Below are 27,767 nucleotides of genomic sequence, written 5' to 3'. Positions count from 1 at the left end.
AATGGCAACTCGGAAATAAAGGCGGGCCGGGCGATGGATGTGAATGTCGACCAATGGGCGAGCCGGAGCGGGAGCTTGGACCAATGGGGAAGGAGGACGGGGGCGGGAAATCAGAAGGCTGTGCGGTGTGTGTAATGGAGGCTGAGTAGCTGTGAGGAGATAAAGGCTGTTTGTCCTTGGCTGGAGCCCGTGTGAGGGGGGAGAGCGAGAGAGAGAGGGAAGCGATTTTATTTATTTATTTTTATTTTTTTTTCAAATTTTTCTTGTTTTTTTAAAAAAAGCTGGAAAAATGGAGATGAAGAAAAGGATCAATCTGGAGCTGAGGAACAGGAACCCAGGCGAGGTAAAGGGTTTATTGCACATTAATGGAGTGAGCTTTAACACCACATGTCATTTGTGTTTGTGATTTCTTCCCCTTCAAGAAGAAAAGTCCTGATTACTCACTTCATTTCCTCCTCTTCCAGGGGTGGAACTCGGTTACAATAGTTTCCCTTTCCTATTTTCCTCCCTCTTGTAAAATATGAAAATTATAAATTTTTGAGTTTGGACTCTTTTTAATGTTTCCCCCCTTTTTTTTTTGATGTGAAACTTTCTGCTGAGGTTCAGCACTCTTTGGGTTGCGGCATGTTTTGGACCATTAGTCTTTTTGTGTGATTCTCCCTCTGAAGAATAGCCCATAAAGCCCAGTTTGTGTGTTGGGAGGAGAGGATTTCTTCCCCCCCCCCCCCCCCCCACTCTTTATTCCCCTCTTCACCCCAATTCACAGTCAATTCTCTCCACAGTGATTGTCTTTTCTCAAAAGGTGCATTTTTAACTATAACCTTTGTTTTTTTTTTGCTTTCCATTTATAATGTCTTTACAAGGCCTGTTTTATGGATCACATTGTTGCTGTAAACTTATTGTAGAATGGTTAAAATTCAGCAAACCTGCAAGGTTTGGGTAGTTTTGGCACTGGAGAATCCTGAGCCTTTTCATCTTGGGATGACTGTTTTCTGTTTATATTCTTGCAAGGTTTGATTAAAAGATCCTGGAAGACTGGGTCTGTTATTTAGCCTTTAAGGATGTATGAGCTCAATTTGTATACTGCACCTTTTCAAAATTTCACATGGTTACAGTTAAAATTGTAATTGGGATGGGGATTGTTTTAGTTTTGAAGATGCAGCTACTTTTTTGATATCCATGAACGTCAGCAATTCTTTATAGCTCAGCATTCAGTACAGAGGTAGTTGATTTGAAATGGTTGTTTGATACAACTGTTTTCCTTTTCACATTCAGTACTGCCTCTTGGCCAGGTCACCAATATCAGGTTTGGCTGAAGATTCTATCATTGTTTTCCTCCCCCACTGTCTATTCAGCACTAAACTGAAGGTGCTATATAAATGCAAGTTATTATAGAGTTATAAATTACTTGTCTCAATGCAATGTATGCTCCCAAGACAACCCTCAATGTCTATACCATCCTATTTCATGTCTGCGTCCTTCTATCCCTACCTCGCTAACCCTGCCCCAAAATCAAGAAGATGGAAGTTTTAATCTACTTGGTCAGACCAAGTATTTACCCCTTTTTAATCTCCTGTGCCATTGTCTGCAAATTCACTTCCATTGCAGATTTGTGGAAGAGGATGGAATGGATGATGTCTCTAACCACTGCTGCTTCATGGATCTAGATTCACAGCTGGAACTTCTGTTTGGCCAAGGTAGACCTGACTGTAATCTGTGAACTCTGGTCAAACAAATTCACCTACTACAAGAGTCCTGCGTGTGAAAGCAACACCCAGTGTGGTACAGAACCACATAGACCAGAAGGTCCCTGGTTTGACTCTAGTCTGTGCTGGGTGAGCTGATCTCTGCCAGGGCAGTAGTTGGAACAACCATTGTTAGAAAGAAGGAAAATGGCCAGAGTTTCTATGTCTGACTTCTATCTGATGTCTATTGAGTGAGGAGCGGATTGAGTTTGGCTGTGAGGTCTTTATGGTAGAATAGCCTATGGATTCACATGAGTAGGGTGCTTGGTGGAACTATACCTGAACCAAGGTCAGGTGCAATCAGGAGGGGGAAAATCCATAAGATGTTTGTATGTTCTCTGAGCTAAGGCCAAATGTGGGATCCCACAGCTGGAAGGTAGGAACACAAGATGATGACTCAAAGTTTTATAGAATTCCTTGTGTTGCAAAGCAACAAACCTATTTGTTTAATGCACCTTTTTTAAAAGAAAAATCTCATCACTCCACTGGGTGTGCTGTCTGTTGTTATATGGCACCAGCTCCCTCTCTTCCCCACAACAAACCACACACTGTCACTCTTTGTGTATGAATCTAGATAGTGACTGTTGGTAGAATGTTCAGTCTTGGGAGGAATCATACTGGAACCCAGTCATGCCTTTATGCACGCATGGAAACTAGTAAAACGCCCCATAATCAGACAACACTTGACACTAAGCCACATAATTTAATACTAGGACAGGCAACTAAAAGATTGGTTCAAAAAGTAGGTTTTAAGGAGTATCTTGAAGGAGAGAGAAGTGGAAGAGGCTTAGGGAGGGAATTCCAGAGCTTTAGACTTGACAGTTGAAGGGAAGGCTGCCAGTGGTGGAGTGAAGGAAGTTGGGTGTGCAACTTTTTGGAGAAAAGCAGAGTTTTCGGAGGGTTGTAGGGCTGGAAGAGATTACAGAGCAAGGGAGGGTGAGGTCATGGGGTTTGAACACAAGGATGAGACTTTTACAGTTGCCAGTATCCAATGCAGGTCAGTCAGCACAGGAGTGACGAGTGAACACTATCTGGTGAGAGAGGATACGGGTTCTGAATGAGTTGGAGTTTATGAAGGGTGGGAGATGGGAGGCTGGCCCAGAAGGGGTCAAGGATAAATCCTTGGGAGTTTCTAAAGATAATGGTGCAGGAGCAAGAAGAGAGGTCATTGCAGGTGATTTTCTCTTTAGCTATGACTGGATAGATGAGAATAGAACCAGGTGAGGATTATCTTGCCCAGCTGCTCAAAGGAGGAGAGGTGTTGAAGGAGGATAGTGTTTCAATCGTGTGCTAGGCTGCAAACAAGTTAGAGATGGTTTAGCACTGTCAGACTAACATAGGATGTCATTTGTGACTTGATAAGGGCAGGGGCTGAAACCTGATTGGAAGGATTCATGTGGAGTTGCAGGAAAGGTGGGCATAGATTTCATAAGCAACAACACATTTGAAAAAGTAGGAAAGATTTGAAATGAGGTGGTTGTTTGCAAGGACAGAGGGCTGGATTTTTGAGGAGGACAGTACTTAAGGAAACCGTTTTGCAGTGCCAGGAAAGGAAGTTGGGTAGTTGTCAGTTTAGTGGGAATAGGGTTGAGGGAGCAGGCGGTGATGGATGTCATGGATAAGCTGAGCTCGGAGGGAATGAGGGGAGATAGAGCACAGAAAGATGCAAATTCAAGGCTAGAATAGAATCACAGAATTCTTACAGCACAGGACGCTACTTGGCTCATCGTGTCTGCACTGGCTCTCCAAAAGAGCAGTTTACCTGCTGCCACTCCCCTGCCTTCTCCCCGTAGTCCTACATATTCTTCCTTTTCAGATAATAATGCAATTTCCTCTTGAATGACTTGATTGAATCTGCCTCCATCATATTCTCAGGCAGTGCATTCCAGATCCTAACCACCTGCTACATGAAAAGTTTTTTCCTCATGTTGCCATTGCTGCTTTTGTCAATTACTTTAAATCTGTGCCCTCTCATTCTTGATCCTTCCACCAATGGGAACAGTTTTTCCCTATCTGTCCATAGTAGCATAGGAGCAGGAGTAGGCCATTCGGCCCTTCAAGTCTGCTCCGCCATTCAATTAGATCATGGCTGATCATCTACCTCAACGCCACTTTCCCGCAATATCCTCATATCCCTTGATGTCATTAGTGTCTAGGTATCTAATAACTTCTGTCTTGAACATGCTCAATGACTGAGCTTCCACAGCCCCTGGGATAGAGAGTTCCAAAGATTCACCACTCTGAGTGAAGAAATTCCTCCTCGTCTCAGTCTTAAATGGCTTATCCCTTATTCTGAGACTATGTCCCCTGCTTCTAGACTCACCCCATCCTATCTACATCCACACTGTCACACCCTGTAAGAATTTTGTAAGTTTCAATAAGATCACACCTCATCTTTGAAACTATAAAGAATACAGGTCCAGTTTCCTCCATGTCTCATAAGACATTCCTGCCATTCCAGGGATGAGTCTGGTGAACCTTTGACCCCTCATGATATTGAACACCTATCAAATCTCCTCACAACCTTCTCTTAGGAAAACAGTCCCAACTTCTCCAATCTATCCACATAACTGAAGTTCCTCATCTATGGAACCATTCTTGTTGATCTTTTTTGCACTCTGTCAAATGCCTTCACATCTTTCCCAAAGTGTGGTGCCCAGAACTGGGCGCATTACTCCAGTTGAGGCCGAACCAGTGTTCTATACCAGTTTAACATAACTTCCTTGCTTTTGTACTCTATGCCCCTATTAACGAAGCCTAGGAAGCTGAATGCTCTATTAACCACTCTCTCAACCTGTCCTGCACCCCTTTTAAAATTGCACCCTTTATTTTATATTGTCTCTCAGCATTCTTCCTACCAAAATGAATCACTTCACACTGCATTAAATTTCATCTGCCACTTGTCGACCCATTCCACCAACCTGTCTGTGTCCTTTTTGAAGTTTAACACTATCCTCCTCAGTTCACAATGTTTCCAGGTTTCATTTCATCTGCAAGTTTTGAAATTGTGCCCTGTACACCAAGGTCTAGGTCACTAATATATATCAGGAACAGCAAGGGCCCTAACACCGACTCTTGGGGAAACTCCATGACAAACCATCCTCCAGTCTGAAAAACATCCATTAACCACTACTGTTTCCTGTCGCTCAGCCAATTTCATATCCTTGCTACTGTCCCTTTTATTCCATGAGCTATAACTTTGTGTGATACTTTATCAAATGCTTTTTGGAAGTCATTGTACACCACATCAATAGCATTACCCTGATCAACCTTCTCTGTGACCTCATCAAACAACTCCAGCAAATTAGTTAAACATGATTTGCCCTTAACAAATTCATGCTGGCTTTCCTTAAATAACCTGCATTTGCCCAAGTGACTATTAATTTTGTCCCGAATTATTGTTTCTAGAGGCTTCCCCACCACCAAGGTTAAACTGGCCTGTAGTGTTGGGCTTATCTTTACACCCTTTTTTGAATAAGGGTATAACATTTACAATTTTCTAGTCCTCTGGCACCACCCCTGAGTCTAAGGAAAATTATGGCCAGTGCCTCTGCAATTTCCACACACTCTTCCCTCAGCAGCCTTGGTTGCATCTCATCGGTCCTGGTGCCTTATCAACTTTTTAAGTACAGCTCGCCTATCCAGTACCCCCTTCAAGTGTCTGAATTACCTCCTCTTTCACCATGACTTATGCAAAGTATTCATTTAATTCCTCAGTGGGGAACCTGGGAAGAAGCTTGTCTTGGTGGGACAGAATCACAAAATTGTTACAGTGCAGAAGGAGGCCATTCGGCCCATCATATCTGCACCAGCTCTCCGATTGAGCAATTTACTTGGTGCCATTCCCCTGTCTTCTCCCCGTAACCCTGCACATTATTCCTTTTCAGATAACCGTTTCTGAGCCCCCAAAACATTTTTTGGCTGTGTTCCTGCCTGGTGGTGGGAGCCAGTGTTCTCCAGGGCTCTTTGTATTTCCTGCAATGTTACTGGGATCTGGTTCTTTCTTCCCTCAGGGCACCAGGAACTGGACAGCATGGCAAATTTATCTGGTGCAGCCAATACCCTAATGTGAAATCCCAAGATTTACAGAATTGCTTGTAATTTGTGTTAAAATTATCTGTCCTTTATTTCCCCTTTGCTGTTTGATTTCTCTTGTCTTACTCTTCCTGTCTTACAGGTGGGAACTTGTGCTGCATTGTCTATGGGTGATGATGAGTCTTTAAGTAAAAGTCTGTTGGACTGAAGGGACTGTTAGTGAAGTCTGATCTTGCCCTTGCCTCTGCACCCTACCAGTGCCATTTGAATAATGATGAGCAACCCATGCTTCATTGCTTCCTCCTGCAGTTATTGTAGATAAATTATGTTGAGTTTCTGAACACAGACCAGGGTTTGAACTGTTGTTTTTTTCCAGTCTGTATGGTTTAATGTATATATAGTGTATGTGTCCTTGGTGAGTGGCTGGGTGATTTACATATAGCATGCATTCTTGTAGCATTTTCCCTGTCTCTTGCATCTGAATTACTGAGTAATTTCATGGGGAAATAAGTTTCTTTAATAATTTGAGCTGATAGCCTCCCATTTGCACTTCCACAAACATTGCTGGAGAGTGTATGAGAGACTTCAGGGGAAAAGATCTCCCTCCAGGCAACCCCCCCCCCCCCCCGCCCCACCAGAGTGTCATAGCTGAGACGGACCCAGCACAACTGATCAGACGTGCCTCCCAATTGCTTCAGTGTGCGCCACTGGTGTTGTGACTGACAACATTGTCCTTGAATCGATTCAGAAGAATGTTTAGGAACAAGAAATGGCCATTTGAAACAAACTAGCTCATCCCCTTTATCTGAGATGAAGCTCAGCTGCCTTGCCTGGTTCCCACACACATGTGCTCCAGTGGGCATTATGGCCAGGAGCAGAGGCCTTGGTGATGTTGGATTGAGGGGCAGTTGTAGTTGCTGCTGCCTCAACTGAGAGCAGCTAACTCTACACAAACCAGGAACCTAGTCTGTGAGGCTGCACTGCTCACCGAGCCATCAGGTGTAGGAACCATCTCAGAATCACAGAATTGTTGCAGTGTAGAAGATGGCCATTTGGCCCATTGTGTCTGCAACGGCTCTCCGAAAGAGCAATTCACTCCGTTCCATTCTCCCGCCTTCTGCCCGTAACCCTGGTGTGGCATCAAGGGGGCCCGAGCCAAACTGGAGTCAATGGAAATCGAGGGGAAAAATCTCCACGGGTTGGAGTCATACTGAGCACAAAGGGAGGTGGTGATGTAGTGGTAATGTCACTGGACTAGTAATCCAGAGCCCAGGTTAATGCTCTGGGGACATGAGTTTGAATCTCACCACGGCAGATGGTAAATTTGAATTCAATTAATTAATCTGCCTCCCTTACCTGGTTCGGGCCTACATGTGACTCCAGACCCACAGCAATGTGGTTGACTCTTAAATGGCCCAGCAAGCCACTCGGGTAAAAAAACAGGGATGGGCAATAAATGCTGGCCTAGCCAGTGGCACCCACATCCATCTTCAGTTGTTTCACCAATGTCCTTTCCTCCAGAAAGTGGGGAAGTTGGTTGTTGATTGCACAGTGTTCAGTACCATTTGTAACTCTTCAGATACTGAAGCCGTCTGTGTCCATATGCAGCAAGACCTGGACAACATTCGGGCTTGGGCTGATCAGTGGCCACACAAGTGCCAGGCAATTTTTATCTCCAATAAGAGAGAATCTAATCGTTCAATAGCATTACCATCGCTGAATCCCCCACTATCAACATCTTGGGGGTTACCACTGATCAGAAACTGAACTGGACCAGCCATATAAATACTGTGGCTACAAGAGCAGGTCAGAGACTGGGAATTCTGAGGCGAGTAGCTCACCACCTGACTCTCTCCAAAGCCTGTCCACCATCTACAAGGCACAAGTCAGGAGTGTGATGGAATACTCTCCACTTGCCTGGATCAGTGCAGCTCCAACAACACAAGAAGCTCAACGCCATCCAGAACAAAGCAGCCCGCTTGATCAGCACCCTATCCACCACCTTCAACATTTTACTTCCTCCACTACCCGCACACAGTGGCAACAGTGTGTACCATATACAAGATGCACTGTAGCAATTCGCCACGCCTCTTTCAGCAGCACCTTCCAAACCCGTGACCTCTACCACTGAGAAGGACAAGCAGCAGATAGATGGGACGCCACCTGTAAGTTCACCTCCAAGCCACACACCATCCTGACCTGTAAATATATTGCCGTTCTTTAACTGTCACTGGGTCAAAATCCTGGAACTCCCTCCCTAGCAGCACTGTGGGTGTAGCCGCACCAGATGGACTGCAGCGGTTCAAGAAAGCGGCTCGTCACCACCTTCTTAGGCAGTTAGGAATGGGCGACAAATGCTGGCCTTGCCAGTGACACCCATATCCCATGGAAAAAAAGTGTGGAAGGCTTGTAGTGAGTGAAACATGAATTAAAAAAAGAGACTCAATTTATATGGTGCTTTTCACAACCTCTGACATCCCAGATCTTTTCTATGGACAGTGGGATCTACCTGACGAAGAGCCATTTCTGCTTCATCTGATAGCACTTTGTTTCAGGGAATTGTTCAATCCACTAGTGGGTTCATCATCCAGTGAATGAACTGTGTTGCCCTTGACGATCGAATAGCTTGCTGTGTCCTGATGGCCACTGGCTAATGAAGAGGGAAACTCCACAGAAAGCAGCTAACGTTCACGTGAAAAAAAAAAAGTGAAACACGGTCAGTACAGCCAGTTGGCAGGCTATCCCTAGTGCCTAAAATCCCTGACTACTGGGGGTGGAAGCAAGAGTGTGTGGGACAGTGCTTGGCTGGTGAAGGCCAGTCTGGGAGAGAATAGGGGTGGTGGGTGTGTCAATAAGTTTTGTGTCCAGAACGAACCGCAGTAGAGATGGTGCCAAGTATGTTGGAAACTGCAGTCTGGCTTAATTTGAGGTGCTGGCAGCATTTAAGTGATTGAGATTGCTGTACTGATGGAAGTCTCCTCAAAAAGTGTTCATGTACATTTTGCTGATATTTTGAGAGTATGCAGTGTGTTGATTTTGAAGAGGTTAATCTCTGATAGTTGTGTAGACACCAGCTAAAACCTTTCCTACTGTTGATGAGCAGTAGCGGTGTAATCTGATCATTACAGGCTTTGTGACTGACCTGACTGACTTCTCCAGCCAAAGAGGCTCAGCATGTTTAACAGGCAGGACAATTTCTGCATTGCTACCCCAATGCACAAATGTCCACAGGAAATTACTGCAGATTGCCTACAACATTGGCTGATGTGGTCTTCTATAGAAACAGAAGTGGTGCATCATGTAATATTTTGCTAGGAAGGTGGAACTGTGTCCATTATGACTCCATTTTAGGATGACTGTGTCTGTAACAAAGTGGGAGCTTCATAACACAGTGGGGTGAATCTGTGCACCCGTCTTTGCTTTTCTGTTTAAGGCCTGTGAGCCATGTTATCTGTAATGGTTGCTTGGTACTCGTTGGGGAGAGGAGGAGATCCTGCTTGGTTTCCTGTGGCTCAGCTGTTGTCCTGACATTTCAGTGATTTAAAAAGATACTAAGCATCACTCCTGACAGTGTGAGCTCAATGCATCGTTGTGTTTTTTGGTTCCTGAACACCAATAGAAATCCTTTGACTGCAAATGCTCATTTTGATCTCCGTCTGGGCACTGGGACTTGGCAGGTCTGGGCACTGGGACTTGGCATTAATACAGCTACGTAGCCTCAAATTATTTGTCACAACAGTGGAGCAGCCTTGTAAACACTTCCACTGTGCGAGTTCAGCAAAGGCTCGGTATGTCACACTCAGGTTGTGGTTATAACTTTCTTCACTCACCATTTCTAATATGTTGCATCCTGTTGCCTGTTTTATTCCTGCAGTGTACACTTAGCTGTAATTTATAACCCATCTTCCTTTTCACTGGCATGATAAACTTTTTTTTTAAACTAGGGCACTGAAATGATGGATTTGTTGAGAGATCTAAATTATGGAAGTATAGTGCAGGAACGTCCTGACAGCCAGAAACAACAGAAGAGCTTGAATTCATGTTCAAGTTTTAGGGATTCCCATCAAATGACTAGCATTGAATACATGCTACTGACTAGACAGACATTAGACTTTGCATGGAGCCTGCTTCCATCTTTCTATTAATAAGGTTATCGGGCACAAGTCAATTGGTCTGGTGCAGGGCATTGACCCAAACATGAGTAATAATTAAACCAATCTAAACAATTCCATCCCTTTTTTTATTTTGGGACTGTTCCAAATCTGAAATTTTTATCATTGAGAAACCCAGGGTTGGGAAATGTGGGGGTTAGTAAGACTAATACCCATGTAGTGATTGGATTGCACCAAGCTCAAGTTTTTAAGACTCTCAGACTGCGGGAGGAAGAGTGAGGTTGCTAAAGAATTCCACAGATTTGAAGTCTGGGAAAGAAGTTCCTAAAATGTACTGAGGGTTGATCTTCATAGTGAAAGGAGGAATTGCAAGTGCATGGTGTAATTGGAGAAAAATGAGAAGGATAATTAAGGTTCCAATGTTGGGAGGATTTGAAAGTTTCTCCTGTCTCTGACATTAGCTCTGACCTTTGGTTAGGTATCTTGCTGTTGGCTATAGCTGTCTGTGTGACTTGTGGTGTTGGCAGGAATTCTGTGGCACTGGTGGCTGTGAACTATGCAGACAGGTTCCCTAAGATGTTGGATACTGCCTTTGGTCCACTGGATACCTGGCTGTGAGGTATGCTGTTCCCTGTTTAATTCTCCTGCAATTGTTGTGCCAAAGTGATCCGACGGCCCTAGTGTGTAGGTAGCTGGGAATACAATCCTAGACTGCAGAGATCTTATTTGCAATTTCTTGTTATGCTGTCCTTTTTAAGATTTGTTTCCAAAGGCACAGGGTACCCACTGGTGCCCTGTCCACATGGGCAGTGAGTAGCAGCAGGTTGTCCTACTGTACCATCACACCACCAGCTCATAGCGCTGTGTCAACAACCACTATACAGAAGAGAGTCAGTGGATAGCAGTCAGGAGTGACACTGTAGGTGCCTTATTTCATGATTGATGTGTTCACTTTGGGCACCTGCTGGGAGTTACTGGGGCCAGTGAACAGTTTCATTGCACAGAAGTGAAAATGAGCAGCTATAACTTTTTTTCTTATTTCAGGTTGCGGAGCTAGTAATTGACAATTGTCGCAGCAACGAAGGGGAGATCGATGGCTTTGACGATGGATTTAAGGAGCTGGAGTATCTCAGTATGATCAATGTGGGACTCAAGTCTCTTGCCAAACTCCCAAACCTGCATAAACTCTTAAAGGTGACCTCTTACAGCAGAATGTTCTGGGAAGGGGTAGGGAGAAATTGCAGCAATGGATCTGTTTCCAGTGGGGGCAGGGGCTTGCTGTGAAACTTGTCTAGTATCTTGCCCAGACTTTATATTTGGTAGCTCTCTCTCCAGCAGCATGTTTTTGTTTCAGATTTCCAGCATCCGCAGTATTTTGCTTTTATTTTATATTTGGTAGCTTGTGTGTGAAAAAATGAGCAGTTGAGGTTTGAAGGCCCCTCTGGCACAGAGCCAGGCATTACCTGAGATTGTGGGACAGTTGACTGTTAATAATAACATCCAATCAAAATCTCACTCGCCGTGCCACAAAAGGTGGATTTGTGTCCGAGTTACTGATCTTTGCCTGGTTGCTGCTAAGATGGATGGGCGGGCATCACCACAGACAGATTCATGCCCACGTTCTTGGCATCTCACTCGCTGACCAGGGATTGTGTGGGGTGCTTGGAGATTCTGTTGGGGTGGGAGTGAGATGAATATTTGCTCCTCCTTACCAAGAAGGAGATGTGACTGAATGAGAATGATATCGATGCTAAACTGCTCAAGGGGTGTTTTGTGGTGTGCAGAAGGGGGAGGCACGGAGTGGAGATAATCAGTCAACACAAAAAAAATTATGCTGATTTGTGGGAGCTTGCTGTGCAGAAATTGGCTACTGTGTTTTCTACCTTACAACATTGACTACACTTCAAAAGTACTTGTTGGGATGTCCTGTGGCCATTGAAAGGCACTATATAAATGCAAATCTATCTTTGTTTTGAGAAGTGAGGGGCCCATCCACTCCTTCCTGGATATGACCTGTGCGATGGGTGCTTGGCTTGTGTGCTTTTTCCTCAATTACTTTTGAAATGGTTTCTAAAACATCTGTAATGTATTGAGGCCATGTGAGAGTCAATTTGACTTCACCTGATTTTTCTCTCTGTCTGTCTCTCTGTCTCTCTGTCTCTCTCTCTCATATTCCACAGCTGGAGCTCAGTGATAACTCGATCTCTGGAGGACTGGACTTACTAACAGAGAAGTGTCCCAACCTTGTGTACCTCAACCTCAGCAGCAATAAAATCAAAGACTACAGCACAGTGGAACCTCTGGTAGGTGACCATTACTCAGCTCTCGCAGTATATACACACTAATGATGCAGCAAATGCTGGAAACACAAGCTTGGTTGGTAACTGGAAAGACCAAAATGGGTATTGGGCATGGGTGGAAATCCTACCCCAATGCATATTTGCAGAACAAAGTGATTATCGACAATGCAGCTGGCAGCAGACCTCATCGGACTGCGCCAATCTGCGCACGTGGCTCCTACTCTCTGAGCATGCGCTGCGTTCCGCATTGCCATGACTGGTTGGTGCATGCGCAGATTACGTCATCAAGTAACACGTGCAGAGTGTGGGGGTGGAGGAAGCGGGGAGAGCGCAGCCGAAGACCTTGGTGGCGGCGGGTGTGCACTCGCCCATTCCCCAGCCCACCTGCTCGCGCTCTCCCTCTTGCCATTGTGTGTTGCTATGTGTTTAGGTTGCCTTCGTGTAATTATTTGAGCAGCGCCATCTTTAGTCCAGGCAGCTGCTGACGTCACAGACTTTGACGTTTTAGTTGAACAAGCTGCATTTGCACATGTGCCACTGCAGTGCCACCTAGTGGTAGCATTGTCAGCAAATGCAGCCTTTGCAGAATTTATTTAGGAGTTTTATCAGGTGTTTTGAACGATTGACTGACTGTAGATGGAGCAGTTTGATTCTGCCTGCAATACTGCACAACTCCCCAAGTCCAGAATGCCTGAAACGGCGGAGTGTTTTGTCTACATCAAGAGCTCGGATTTTTCCAAGGGATAGGAGCTGTGGGTTGGGATGCACCTCTTTACGGGGAGGCACTAGTCAGCCTGTTTCTGACTCCACTCTCTCTCATTATTGGGATCTGTTTGTTGCAGAATCTTGGTTTTGTAATATCCAATATTTTCCCTCTTGGGCTTCATTCAAAATAAAACTGATTTGTGCAGTTTGCTGATTCATTAATGGGTGTGCAGGAACCCCTTGGGGTAAGAAAAGGCCATTCTCAATGTCCTACAAGGACCTCTGTTTTGAGTGTTTGACACTATTTTTCCAGCAGGTTGTGTAGAAATTAAAGACTTGTCCCATTTCATTATGTCCTTGAGACACTCCAGCATATTGCAGCTAGTGACACTCTGACTGCTATTAATCACTAAGTCCTTTTGTATTGTGCTGCTGCCTGGACACGTGCTTCGATTGATCAATGTGAAGGCGACCACAAGGGTTCATCTTATTTGAAGGCATCTGGCTGGGAAGCTTTAAGATATAAAGTGCTCCCTCTGGGGGTGGAGACTGCACAATGGCAATAAATGCTGAGTAAGCCTGAAGTAGTATTTCTCCTTCACTTTAACCTGCTCTTTCTCCCAGTGTGGATTTGTTTCTCTCATTTGATATGTTGATCAACTGACCTCTGAAATCTCTCCCTTTGCTCCTTCCAAGCTTTATATTTGTACCTCATTGGCTGTAAAGCATTTTGGGATATTCTGAGGTTGTGAATGGCATTTTGGAAATGCAAGTCTTTCTTTCAAATACATCAACCTACTTGCCCCAGGGAGATTTGCTAGTGCTGTTGGGGAGGGTTTAAACTAACTTGTTAGGGGGTTGGAACCTGAGAGAGGTAGCTCAAATTGGAAGGAAGTAAAGCTGGTAACAGGAGGTAGGAAAGTATGAAGTGACATTAGAAGGCAGGTGAAACAAAGGCAAGCATCAACTAGGCTTGGAATGCAGAATGTCAAGACGATATGGTTAAGGGCACTCTAACTGAATACATGCAGCATTCACAACAAGGTAGATTGTTTAAAGGCACAAATAGAGGTAAATGGGTATGATCTAATTGCCATTACGGAAACGTGGCTACAGGGTGACCGTGACTGGGAACTGAATATTCAAGGATATTCAAAATTTAGGAAGGACAGGCAAAAAGGAAGAGGATGTGGTGCTGCACTGATAAGGGATGGGATCAGTACATTAGTAAGGGAGGATCTCTGGTCGGAAGAACAAAATGTGTAATCTGTTTGAGTGGAGCCAAGAAACAGCAAGAGGCAGCAAATATTGGTAGAAGTTGTTTATAGGCCACCAAACAGCAATAGTGTGGGGCATGGTATTATTCAGGAGATTAGAGAAGCATGTAGCATGGATATTACAGTAATCATGGGTGATCTCAATCTGCATATAGACTGGGTAAATCTAATGAGCACCAATGCTGTGGAGGACTAGGAATGTTTTTTTTAGAGCAGTATGTTGATGAACCGACTAGAGAACAGGCTATTTTAGATCTAGTATTCGATAATGAGAAAGGGTTAATTGATCTTGTTTTTAAAAAAAAAACCTTTAGGGATGAGTGATCATAATACGATATAATTTTACATTATGTTTGAAAGTGAGATAGTTCAGTCTGAAGCCAGGGTGTTAAATTTGAATAAAGGGAATTGTGAAGGTATGAGGGGCTAATTGGCTGAGATGCATTGGGAAAATACATTAAAATGTATGACAGTACCTGGGTAATGCATAGTCTTTAAAGAATTGTTACATAGTTTAAAGCAACTATACATTCCTTCAAGGCACAAAATCCCAAAAAAAAGGCAGTCAACCGTGGCTAACATAGGAAGTTAAGGATTGTATAAGATTAAATGAAATGGCCTATAAAGTTGCCAGAAATGGTAGTAAACTTGAGGATTGGGAGGATCTTAGAATACAGCAAAGGAGGACCAAGAAACTGATAAAGGGAGAATAGCATATGAATGTAAACTAGCAAAAAAAAATAAACTGTAAAAGCTTCTATAAGTATGTAGAAAAGAAACATTTGACTAAGACAAATATGGGTCCATTGCAGACAGTCAGGAGAATTTATAATGGGGAATAGAGAAATGGCAGAGAAGCTAAATGATTACTTTGTGGCTGCCTTCACTGAGGAAGATACAAGAAATCTCCCAGAATTAGAGATCCAAGGGACTAGGGAGAACGAGGAATTGAAGGAAATTAGTATTAGTAAGAAGGTTGTATTGGAGAAATTAATGGGCGGCACAGTGCTTAGCACCGCAGCCTCACGGCTCCAGGGACCCGGGTTCAATTCTGGGTACTGCCTGTGCGGAGTTTGCAAGTTCTCCCTGTGTCTGCGTGGGTTTTCACCGGGTGCTCCGGTTTCCTCCCACATCCAAAGACTTGCAGGTGATAGGTAAAATTGGCTGTTGTAAATTGCCCCTAGTGTAGGTAGTAAATATGGGATTACTGTAGGGTTAGTATAAATGGGTGGTTGTTGGTCGGCACAGACTTGGTGGGCTGAAGGGCCTGTTTCAGTGCTGTATCTATAAATAAATAAAAAATAAATGGGGCTGAAGGTTGATAAGTCCCCAGGACCTGATATTCTGCATCCCAGAGTGTTGAAAGAGGTAACTATGGAAATAGTGGATGGATTGGTGATCATCATCCAACATTCTATAGATTCTGGAACGGTTCCTGTAGATTGGAAGGTAGCAAATGTCACACTACTATTTTTAAGGGAGGAAGAGAGAAAACAGGGAATGATAGATCTGTTGGCCTTGCATCAGTAGGAGGGAAAATGCTAGAATCTATTCTAAAGGATGTGATAAATGGACACTTAGATGATCTGATTGGGCATAGTGAACATGGATTTATGAATGGGAAATCATGTTTGACGAACCTGTTGGAGTTTTTTGAGGATGTTACTGACAGAATTGATAAAGGGGAATCGGTGGACTTAGTATACTTGGATTTTCAGAAGGCTTTTGATAAAGTCCCCCACAGGAGGTTGGTTAGCAAAATTAAAGCATGTGGAATAGGAGGTAATATACTGAGATGGATTAAGGATTGGTTCACAGGCAGAAAACAGTAGGAATAAATAGGTCATTCTCGCATTGGCAGGCTGTGACTAGTGGGGTACTGCAAGGATCAGTCCTTGGGGCCCCAACTGTTCACAATATATATATATATATATAATATCTCTCAATGATTTGGATGTGGGAACCAAATGTACTACTTCCAAGTTTGCGGATGACACAAAACTAGATGGGAATGTGTGTTGAGGAAGATGCAAAGCAGCTTCAAGGGAATTTGGACAGACTTAGTGAGTGGGCAAAAGCATGGCAAATGGAATATAATGTGGAAAAATGTGAGGTTATCCACTTTGGTAGGAGCAACAGATGTGCAGAGTTTTTCTTAAATGGTCATAGATTAGAAAGTGTAGATGTACAAAGGGACCTGGGTGTTCTCGTCAGTAAGTCACTGAAAGCTAACATGCAGATGCAACAAGCAATTAGGAAGGCTAATGGTCTGTTAGCCTTTATCTTAAGAGGATTTGAGTACAGGAGTAGTGAAGTTTTGCTTCAATTGTATAGAACCTTGGTTAGACCACACCTGGAGTACTGTGTGGTTTTGGTCCCCTCACCTTAGGAAGGATATTATTGCCATAGAGGGAGTGCAACGAAGGTTCATCAGACTTGTTCCTGGGATGGCGGGACTGTCCTATGAAGAGAGACTGGGGAAACTGTGTCTGTATTCTCTAGAGTTTCGAAGAATGAGAGGTGATCTCATTGAAACCTACAAAATACTTAAAGGGATAGACAGGGTGGATGCAGGCAAGATGTTTCCCCTGGTTGGGGAGTCCAGAACCAGGGGAGACCATTTCAAAATAAGGGGGAAACCACTTTGGACTGAGATGAGGAGAAATTTCTTTACTCAGAGGGTTGTGAATCTTTGGAATTCTCTACCCTAGAGAGCTGTGGAAGTTCAGTCATTGAGTATGTTTAAAGCAGAGATTGACCGATTTCTAAATACCAATGACGTAAGGGAATATGGGGACAGTGGGGGAAAAAGGCATTGAAGTGGATGATCAGCCATGATCATATTGAATGACTGAGCAGGATCGATGGGCTGATTGGTCTACTCCTGTTCCTATGTTTATTTGGTGATTTGAGACTGACCAAAGCATTTGATACTGCATTAAATGACATTTTGGGTGTTTTTTTGAATTTGGCTGAACAGTGTGACTAATATCTAAGATTCACTGTCTTATTTTGTTCGGGTCCTCTATTTAAACTTTTTTTAATTCCAGAAAAATCTGACTCATTTGAAGAGCTTGGACCTGTATAACTGTGACATCTCCAATCCCAATGACTACAGAGAGAGCATCTTCAAGCTCCTCCCTCACATAACTTACTTGGATGGCTTTGATCGAGATGACCAGGAGGCCCCAGAGTCTGATGAGGGTAAGACATGTCCTTTTGCTGACGGCGGGGGGGAGGGGTGCAGTTTCTCTTTCAGAATCGTTACAGTGCAAAGGGAGGCTGTTCAGCCTATTGTGTCTGCACCAGCTCTCCAAAAGAGCACTTTACTCAGTTCCATTCCCCCGCCTTCTCCCTGTAACCCTGCACATTCTTCTTTTTCATATAACTGTTTTTTGAATGCTTCAATTGAACATGCCTCCACCACATGCTCAGGCAGTGGATTCCAGACTTTAACCACAACCTGCATGAGAGTTTTTCTTCATGTCACTTTTGCTTCTCTTACCAAATACTTTAAATCTGTGCCCTCTCGTTCTGTATCCTTTCACTAGTGGGAACAGTTTTTCTCTATCTACTCTGTCCAGACCCCTCATGATTTTGAATACCTCTATCAAATCACCTCTCCGCCCTAACTTCTCCAATCTATCTTCATACCTTAAGTTCCTCATCCCTGGAACCATTCTCCTGAATCTTTTCTGTACTCTCTTCAATGCCCTCACATCTTTCCTAAAGTGCGGTGCCCAGAACTGGACACAATACTCCAGCTGAAGTCAAACTTATACAAGTTCAACATAACTTCCTTGCTCTTGTACTCTATGCCTCTATTCTCACATCCGTCCTGTTCTTCTTGCATGTTCTCCATTGTCAGTGGGATGATTCAATTGTGGGAGCATCAGAGTCGAGTCTGAGCGTTTACTGAGTGTATTTTTCTCTCTTTTTTTTTGTTCTCCATTGTTTCCCACCCCCACCCGCCTTTCTCTCTGCCCACAGCCCAGTGGTCATAATGCTGGATTCCAGTGAGCCAACAACAGTGCAGTTCAGATAAAGTGCCACTTTTCTTTTTTAAGCAGACTTTTAATGGAACTGCTTAATTTAACTTCTGTATCCTGAGCATATCCAGATTCCTTTTTTCTCCCAATTGACCTTAATCTCTCCAGCTGTGGCATCTGTAGACTTTTCAGCCCCTAGTGTTGTCCAAATCAATTGCTGGTTCCTCCAGTAACCCAATGGACACCATATTGTGAGCCATACTGGCCGGAAGCTGATCGTTTCTATTAAACTGAGTCAACATGGCTTTATGAAAATAGTGTTTGACAAACTTATTAGAGTTCTTTGAGGATGTAACAAGCAGGCTGGATAAAGGGGAAACCAATAGATGTAGTGTAGTTGGATTTCCAAAGCCACTCAGTAAGGTGTCACATAGAAGGTTACTGCACAAGATAAGAGCTCATGGTGATGGGAGTAATATATTAACATGGACGCAGGATTGGCTAACTAACAGGAAACAGAGTTGGGATAAATGGGGCATTTTCAGGTTAGCAAACTAACTAGAGGGGTGCCACGGATCAGTGCTGGGGCCTCAACTATTTACAATCTATATTAATGGCTTTGATGAAGGGACAGAAAGTATTGTAGCCAATGTTGCTGACAATACAAAAGTGAGAAAGTAAGTTGTGAGGACAGTCTGCAAAGGGATGTAGATAGGTAAAGTGAGTGGGCAAAAATTTGGCAAATGGAGTGTAATGTGGGAAAATGTAAAGTTATCCACTTTGAAAGAGAGTTCCTTTCTTTGAAAGGAAGAATAGAAAAGCCGATTTAAATGGAGCGAGACTACAGAACACTGTGGTACAGAAGGATGTTCCTGTACATGAATCACAAAGTTAGTTTGCAGGTGCGGCAAGTAATTAAGAAGGCAAATGGAATGTTGGCCTTTATTGCAAGAGGGATGGAGTATAAAGGTAGGAAAGTATTGCTCCAACTGTACAGGGAGTTGGTGAGACTGCACATATAGCACTGCGTACAGTTTTGGTCTCATTTAGAGAGGGATATACTTGTATTGGAGGCAGTTCAGACAAAAGTTCACTAGGCTGATTCCTGGGATGACGGGGTTGTCTTGAGGAAAGGTCAAATATGTTGGGTCTCTACTCATTGCCGTTTATTGAAATATAGGATTTTGAGGGGGCTTGTGAGGTAAATGTTGAGAGAATATTTCCACTCATGGAAGAATCTAGGACTAGGGGGCACAGTTTCAGAATAAGTGGTCTCCCATTTAAGACGGAAATGAGGAGGAACTTCTTCTGAGGGCTGTCAATCTTTGGAATTCTCTACCTCTGAGCACAGGAGGCTGGGTCATTGAATATATTCATGGTTGAGTTAGATTTTATGATCTACAAGGGAGTTGAGGATTATGGGAACAAGCAGGAAAGTGGATTTGAGGCCACGATCAGATCAGCCATGAATGGTGGAACAGGCTCGAGGGGCCAAATGGCCTACTCCTATGTCTTGTTCTTGTGGTGCTTCAGTATTGCAGAGTGATGTCTTTTATGTAAAATATCTCAACATTTCTTCTACAGAGGAAGGTGAGGAGGATGAAGATGGAGCTGGTGCTGCAGAAGAATATTATGATGATGAGGAGGATGATGATGAGGAAGATGATGATGATGATGAAGAGGAGGAGGATGATGATGATGATGATGAACAAGAGGAAGTAGAGGAGGTTGGGCTGTCTTATCTCCTGAAAGAAGAAATTCAGGTTTGTTTTCATATATGCTGGTGGAATAGAGGCCCCCGGCCTGCCATTTGTAAGAAATAGGAGCAGGGATGGTCATACAGCCTTCCTGAACCCCTTCTCAACTTCTTCCCTTCCTTGAAGCTGACTGCCTGCTGCATTCCAGTTCCCCAGTCCAATCTGAGTTAACTTGGAGCGATCAGGAGCGTGACCCTTGGTCGACTTTACTATCTCCACACCTCAATCCAGGAATCTTGAGGCCGTTGTGCCCATTGAAAATCAACTGACTCAACAAAGTGATCAAAATTTCCACTACCCATGTACCTCCTATGATGTGCATCTCTCAAATGTTTTCTTTACCATACAACTGAGTAATTTTTTCATTCCTCCTTTTTTTTTCCCCCTTCCATTGAGATTCTGCTATTGCAGTCTTTTAACTTTCATCTCCTTCCAACCACACTCCCACCCTCCCACCAGTGTTGTCTGCCCTCTGAACACTTGGAAACTAGAACTTGAAAGATGGAAGGGGTGAGCATCCTGTGCCTTTGTGGCTGTTTTCTACCATGTCAACCTTGGTTCATTGGATCACACTCTGAGTTAGAAGTTCATGGATTCAAGCCCCACTACAGAGATTTGAGCACATAATCCAGGCCGAGATTCCAGTGCAGTACTGAAAGAGTGTTATGCTGTTGGAGGTGCTATTTTTCAGATGAGATATTAAACCAAGGCCCTGTTTGCACCTTCAAATGGATATTTTTTTTAAAAATCCCATGGCACTGTTCAAGGAAGAACAATGTTATTGACTAGTATCTGACCAATATTACTAAAACAAATTATCTGGTCATTTATCACATTGCTGGTTGCACTTCCTACATTACAACAGTGACTACACTTCAAAAAATATTTGATTGGCTGTAAAACACTTTAGGACATCCTGAGGTCATGAAAGGGGCTATATAAATGCAAATTGTTTCTTGCAGGATGATGAGGATGATGACGATTATGTTCATGAAGGAGAGGAGGAAGGGGCAGATGATCAAGGTAACATTATTATTTAAATCAGTTTGTATGGATGTGTATACATACATACAAATATGCACACGCAAAAACAATAGAATCAAAGAATGTGGCCATTTGGGTCATCATGCCTGTGCTGGCTCTTTGCAAAAGCTATCCAATTAATCCCACTCCCCTGATGTTTCCTGATAAACCTGTAAATTTCACCCCACCCTCACTGTCAAGGGTTTATCCAATTCTCTTTCGAATGTTACTATTGAATCTGCTTCCACCAGGTTTTCAGGTAGTGCATTCCAGATCACAACTCACTGGAGAAAAACAAACTTTCCTCATGTCCCCTCTGGTTCTTTCACCAATCACCTTAAATCTGTCCTCTGGTTCCCAACCCCTGTATGGAGTAATATTACCAGAGTAAGTTCAAATCTCACATGGCAGTTTCAGAATTTGAATTCAATTTAATAAAAAGCTGGCACAATGTCAACCACTGTCACATCACTTATGCTGCGCAATTGTCTTTCCAGGCCAATATCCAATTACCATTCACCATCACCACAGAAATCAAGTACAAAGGCTCTACTTACAATGAATAAGCACACTGACTGTATTTCAGGCAATTCGGGTAGCTCTTCATACCTGTTTAAGTACAGATACCTTTAATTTACCTTTTACCTACTGAAAGTACAGGAATATATTAACTGTATAAACCATTTCTTTGTCATGTGAAATTTACTCCTTTTGCATAAAATGAATGACTATAAATGCAGTCACACGACTTGCTGCCTACCCGTTGCAAGATGGTTTGTTAGTTCCTGAACTGCCGCCTTATGAAACACTGAAGTTTTGAGCACCATTAATAAGGTGACGAGGCTAGCACAAATGTCAGCTCTGTTTGTGTAGTTTATTTGACTCTGCCTTCAGCATCTGTCATCTGCTACCTTAACACACTTGGATTTACTTGAACTTTTTAATATGCTCTGAATTCTCTGGGGAGCATTTGGGACTTTGATAGGTTTACTGTCTACCACTTGTATCAGGTGAATTGTGTCCACTTTCAGTGGATACAGTGTTATATGTAAAAGTAACCGTGAAGCTGTCGGAATTTTGTACAAACTGAACTGGCTCGTTAAGAGTCCTTTTCAGGGGAGGAAACTTGATTTTGGGATGTCAAATTTGCAAGAGGTGTCTGCTATATAAAGATTTAAAAATTGTAGCTACTGAGATTTTGTATTCTGCAGAAGATGCTGCCGCTCAAGGACAGAAACGAAAACGAGAGGCGGAAGACGAAGGCGAGGATGATGAGTAATTCCCTCCGAGCGTGACCAAACTCCTGTTCCATCACAATACGACTCTGTTGCATTCTTGCTATTCTTTAGATGGTAACTGTCACAATGGGAGTTGAAGGGGTGGGAGTGGGGAGGGCAAAGGACAGAAGGTAGAGGAGTGTCCGAGGGAAAGGAAATTATTTTATTGTACTTTGCCAGTAAAACTGGGATGATTTCTGTGTTCCAGATGCATTTGTGTAGCCCTTTTTTTTTTTTTTCCTGTTTTTTGCAATTCCTTTCCATGGGAACCTGTCATGTTTTTGTGTGGAGTACTTAAATTAGGTGCGTGCAGGGATCCAATTAAAATTTAAGAGCTAGTTTATCTCCTGTGATGTTGCACGTGGGGAGTTGAGGCTGTGAAGTGGGGGGTGGGGGGGAAGGGGGGGACAGGACTGGACCAGGAAGAGTGCATTTTAAAGTTTTACAATATGTTGGTTTCCTATTTCTATTATAAATTCCTATGTCCACACTAGCTATGTAAATTTGTTATGCTGTAATTACACCCACCCATCACTGGAGGCACTGCACTGGTGACTGATTCTAGTTATAGCACAATAGGTTTATATGGGGAAATTTCCAGTGTAAGTGTAGACATAGGAATTTGTAATCTATTTCAATGTTTTTATTTCTCTTCTCTACTGTGTATTGTAATGCTGCTCCCAGTTTTTTGTCACTGAGATGCCCATCTTTTGGGCTAATTCCAATTGCAAAACTGGGGCAAGGGGTACAAAGAGGGTGTTGCTGGGAATGACTCCCTCTAACTAGAGAAGCCCCAGCTAATTCTGGAGGAGTTTCACTTTTATGCAAGTGTGGAAGGTAGAGGACACTTTTTCCCCCCCCCCACTCCCCTGGTACTAAGGCCAACTCAACACAACCAGGCAAGCTTTAGGCCAACTCACTCTGTTAATATCTGTACAAGATGCCTCAGACAACAGGTGATATGTTTTCCTGTTAGCTGATGTTTAAATTTTTTTTTTAATTCCTTAAGGTCCCCAATTGGAGAGTGTCTGAACCCTTGGAGATGATTCAGGGGAATGTTTGTTCAAGGTGAGGGCACTATTATAGGGACAGATGGCTGTGTATAGCTGGGGTCAGCTGGTACAGTATCAGCTACTCCAGTGGCTGAGGGGAATGTACCGGGTGCTACAGCTGATCCTCTGACTAATTAAAAAAAAAAATCCTTCAAGAACAGAATGACATGAAATTATGATCATACTGCGTTTGGGCTAGATCTGGGAGCATAATGACTTATCTATCCAGGGAGAACTAGGAAAGATGGGGGGAGGAAGAAAGGGATGAGAACATGCCATTATACTATGTTGCAACATTCAACTGCAAACTGTGTTATTTGATTGAAACTGGGTTTTACACTGGGTGAAGATGTTATGATGTACTGCTGGGTGTAATTTGAGTGCTGTTTTTTGTAGATTACTGGCACCAAAGCTGGCAACTCCCTTCAACTCCTATCAGTAAAATGCATTTTTAACTGTAAAACCATTGCTGAGAATTCTTTGATAGGTGCAGGCAGTTATTCACTTGTAGGGGTGGGTTTTGTATTCATAGAACTTGTGGTTTTTAGCAATACCTATTAATTAGCACTATCAGACTTTATTTTCCTACTTTTGAGATTGGAGGGGTTCCTTCTCTATCAAAATCTGATCAATCAACAGAAGTTGTAAATGATTTTTGTTGCCCTTGGCCCACTTAAAAGGGACAAAAGCAAAATACTGCGGATGCTGGAAATCTGAAATAAAAACAGAAAATGCTGGAAATACTCGGCAGGTCAGGCAGCATCTATAGCAAGAGAAATAGTTAACATTTCAGGTCTGTGACCTTTCACCCGATTAAAGGGAATTGTGCCGTCTTGGTGCACTGGTTTTGACAGTGTGGCCAAGGTTTGGTGTTTGATATTTTTTTTTTCTGTCCCGAAACACAGCTCACCTGAGGGAATGCTGAGGCAGATAGTCTGGACACAAGCTCTGCTCTTGTACCTTTAACCAAATTAGCTGAAGAAGGGTGTGACTTCTTGCCACTTCCTGTCTTGTGCTTTCATTTTCTCTCTGGCCTGGTTGAGTCTAGCAGTTCCTTGTGATGGGGAGTGCAGGCATTCTTCTGTACCTCTTCTTTGCTATGCCAGTGAATAGCTGTCTTTGTAACTTCTCCCTCCCTTTTCTACCCCCTTCATGAATAAATTCTGATAGTGATAGTGCTCTAACTGTAACGCACTCCAGTTTTTAAAAGGACACTTTGTAAATAGTCTGTTTGGTCTGCTTTTTTTAAAAAAAAAACTCCCTCCCTCTTTTGTGCTTAAGTTGTATTTGGAAGAATAGTTTATTTTTGGTTTTAGAAAATACTGTATTTGGATGAAGCCATGGTAGGATTTTTAAATTTGGAATAATGAATTTGGAGCATTGTTCTGCTTCAGCATATATATCTCAACCAGAGCAGTTACTCTGCGGTGGTCTGTGAATGTTTCTCGAGTTGTTTTTTTTCCAGGGATATTCCCAGGACAGGCACTTGTGTCTGTCAATTCCCCCCCCTTACTCGCAGCAGTAAATGTTCTCCTTTCGCACTGACCTCAAAATCCTTTTTCCTTTCTCCATGATCACTAACATCAGCAACAGAATTGTGAAGTGGCTTTTTTTTTTAAAGTGTGCATACAGATTTTGCTATAGCGTTATAATTCTCCTCTTTCCTCCCCACCCAAAAGTGACCAGTTGAGTCTTCCTCTCTACCCTGTATTTTAATTATTGGGGGTGGTGGTCGGCGGATCATTTTTAGCCATTGATAAAGCCTCCTGGGAACAGCTCTGGGTTTGTTTTGTGCTGTAACCTTAATGCTGGTTTTTATAAATTAAAGTTGCACAAAATAAAGTTCCAAATGTTTCAATAAAGTCTCACCTTGTTTGTGTGGCATTGCAAATAAAAGCAAAACATGCTGGAAACGCTCAGAAGGTGGGGCAGCACCTGTGGACAGAGAAACCAAGTTAACGTTTCAGGCTAATGATCTTTCGCCCAATAACTCATTGCAGTGGAAAGTGCTCAGTTATTTGATTTTCTCCAAGGTGGGGAATTTTCAAATTATTTCAAGTTGCAACGTTGGAATTGCCAATCGTGGCCGTGGTAGAGAAAGGGGGCTGCGCTGCCGGCTGGGAGTTGTAGTCCAGCCCTGCCTCTTGCCATCCCCCGCCCCCGCACTGTCTCCGGTGCTGCAAAACTACAACTCCCGGCGCGCACCGCGCACAGGTATCATTCAAACCCCTCTCCAGGGCAACCGCCTGGCCAATCAGCTGGGAGCCTGGGAGCAGGACGCAGCTCAACAGCAAACATGGATCACGCATGAAAACCCCAAGTACACTCGGGCAAAACCTCTCCGTAATACTGGACTCTGGAGGAAGATGAAAAAAGCCCACAAAAATGTGAACTCTGTCCTTATCTTCACTTGTTTGGCTTTCTCTCTCGGTGGTAAGTCTTGCCATTTAAAGGGACGCCCCTGTCATTACTAGTTTGAGAAATTGTTCTTTCCAATACCGGGGAGGAGGAAATGTGCAGACAGGAGAGCGGATATAATGGGGGATTTCAATTATCCTAATATAAACTGGGTGCAAGAGGAGCAGGAATTTGTGAAATATGTACAGGAGGAATTTCTTAATCAGTGTTTCTAGCTCAGCGTGGAAGGAAGCAGCGCTGGATCTAGTTCTGAGGAATGATGTGGGGCAAGTTTCAGTGGAAGAACATTTAGGAAACAGTGATCACTATCTTTGTTTACAATAGTTACAGAAAGGGACCAGGAACAATGAAACACTTTACAGGAACCGGGCTAATTTCAGGCAGTTGAAAAGGGCCCAGGTGAATTGAAATAAAAGATTATCAACTAAAACAGAAGCAGACGAAGGGTGCGTAATACAAAATGAGAACCAGGCTGAGTATAAAGGCTTCGGAGGTGGTGAAAAAAGAAATAATAGAAGAGAGAATAAGAGCCTTGCAGCTGACATAAAGGGAATCTAAAAGTATTTTTATACGTGTATAAATAGTAAAAGGGTGGTTAGAAGGAGGAGTGGGACTAATTAGGGACCAAAAAGGAGATTTACGCATGAAGGCAGGGGGCATAGCTGAGATACTAAATGAATACTTTGCATCAGTCTTTACCAAGGAAGAAAAAGATGATGCCCAAGTCATGGTGAAAGAGGAGGTAGATGGGCTAAAAATTGATAGAGGAGGTATTAGATAGGCTGATTGTAATTAACGTTAACAAGTCACCAGGACCAGATGAGATGCATCCAAGGATACTGAGGGAAGTAAGGGTGGAAATTGCTGAGGCACTGGCCATTATCCTCCAATCCTCCTTAGATATCTGTGTGGTGCTAGAGGACTGGAGAATTGCAAATGTTACACCCTTGTTCAAAAATGTCAGTAAGGGAATGCCCAGAAACTACAGGCCAGTTAGTTTAACCTCAGTGGTGGGAAAGCTTTTTGAAATGATATGATAATAGTTACTTGGACAAATGTAGGTTAATTAAGGAATGCCAGCACGGATTTGATGAGGGAAAATCATGTTTAACTAACTTGCTTGAGTTTTTTGATGAGGTAACGGAGAGGTTGATCAGGGTAATGCTGTTGATGTGGTGACCATGGACTTCCTAAAGATATTTGATAAAGTGCTACATAATAGGCTTGTCAGTAAAATTAGAGCCCATTGAATAAAAGGGACAGGAAACAGTAGATGTGAAGAGTTGTTGTTTGGACTGAAGGAAGGTATATAGTGGGGTTCCCCAGGGTTTGGTGTTAGGACCCCTGCTTTTCTTCATATATACGAATGACCTTAACAAGGTGTACAAAGCACAATTTTAAACTTCGCCAATGACACAAAACTTGGAAATATTGTGGAATGTGAGAAGAATAGTGATAAACTTCAAAAGGACATAGGCTCATGGAATGGACGGACAAGTAGCAAATGAAATTTAATGCAACAAAGTGTGAAGTCATGCATTTTGGTCAGATAAGCAAGGAGTTATATAGTCATTTATGGCACAGGAGGTGGCCATTCAGTCCCTGCCAGCCCTCTGCAGAGTATTCCAGACAGTCTCGATCCCCATGGCCCTGCAAGTTTATTTCCTTCAAGCGGTCATCCAATTTCCTTTTGAAATTATTGATTGGAGAGGCAATATAATTTAAAGGGTACAATTCTAAAGGGGGTACAGGAGCAGAGGGAGCTGGGAGGATATATGCACAACTCACGGAAGGTGCAGGGGGCAAGTTGAGAAAGCATACGGGATCATGGGCTTTATACATACGGGCAGAGAGTACAAAAGCAAGGAAGTTATGATAAACCTGTATAAAACACTGGTTCAGTTTGAACTGGAGTACTGTGTGTCCATTGCTGGGTACCACACTTTAGGAAGGATGTTAAAGCATCAGAAAGGGTGCAGAAAAGATTCACGAGAATGGTTCCAGGGATGAGGAACTTCAATTATGTGGAGGGGTTGGAGAAGCTGGGGCTGTTCTTCTTGTAGAAGAGAAAATTAAG

The 27,767-nt window shown here is 43.2% G+C and overlaps 2 protein-coding genes across 2 annotated transcripts in view; both read left to right on the top strand.

Moving 5' to 3' along the window:
* Positions 1-100: 100 nt before the first annotated feature.
* On the top strand, positions 101-25,134 carry anp32e (acidic (leucine-rich) nuclear phosphoprotein 32 family, member E). Its single transcript, XM_068022679.1, has 7 exons — positions 101-343; positions 10,937-11,086; positions 12,073-12,195; positions 17,225-17,378; positions 19,748-19,926; positions 20,883-20,943; positions 22,155-25,134. Exons 1-7 carry the CDS (start codon positions 290-292, stop codon positions 22,220-22,222), a joined length of 789 nt encoding a protein of 262 aa, XP_067878780.1. The 5' UTR covers positions 101-289; the 3' UTR covers positions 22,223-25,134.
* Positions 23,313-27,767, top strand: part of LOC137356911 (mucin-2-like) — a 131,618-nt gene continuing 127,163 nt past the window's right edge. Inside the window, exons 1-3 of the mRNA XM_068022750.1 lie at positions 23,313-23,339; positions 24,589-24,615; positions 25,273-25,705. Coding sequence (XP_067878851.1) covers positions 23,313-23,339; positions 24,589-24,615; positions 25,273-25,705 — 487 coding nt within the window. The remainder of the gene's footprint in view (positions 23,340-24,588; positions 24,616-25,272; positions 25,706-27,767) is intronic.

The sequence above is a fragment of the Heterodontus francisci genome, chromosome 46 (genome assembly GCF_036365525.1).
Source record: "Heterodontus francisci isolate sHetFra1 chromosome 46, sHetFra1.hap1, whole genome shotgun sequence".
Classification (NCBI taxonomy): Eukaryota; Metazoa; Chordata; class Chondrichthyes; order Heterodontiformes; family Heterodontidae; genus Heterodontus; species Heterodontus francisci.
This window is presented reverse-complemented; position numbering and strand designations above follow the sequence as displayed.

Excerpts from the sequence above, each read along its gene's own strand:
- anp32e (XM_068022679.1), top strand. The coding sequence starts at position 290 with ATGGAGATGAAGAAAAGGATCAATCTGGAGCTGAGGAACAGGAACCCA. Across the intron at positions 344-10,936 it reads GGAACAGGAACCCAGGCGAG|GTTGCGGAGCTAGTAATTGA; the intron begins GTAAAGGGTTTA and ends TTCTTATTTCAG. Across the intron at positions 12,196-17,224 it reads ACAGCACAGTGGAACCTCTG|AAAAATCTGACTCATTTGAA; the intron begins GTAGGTGACCAT and ends TTTTAATTCCAG.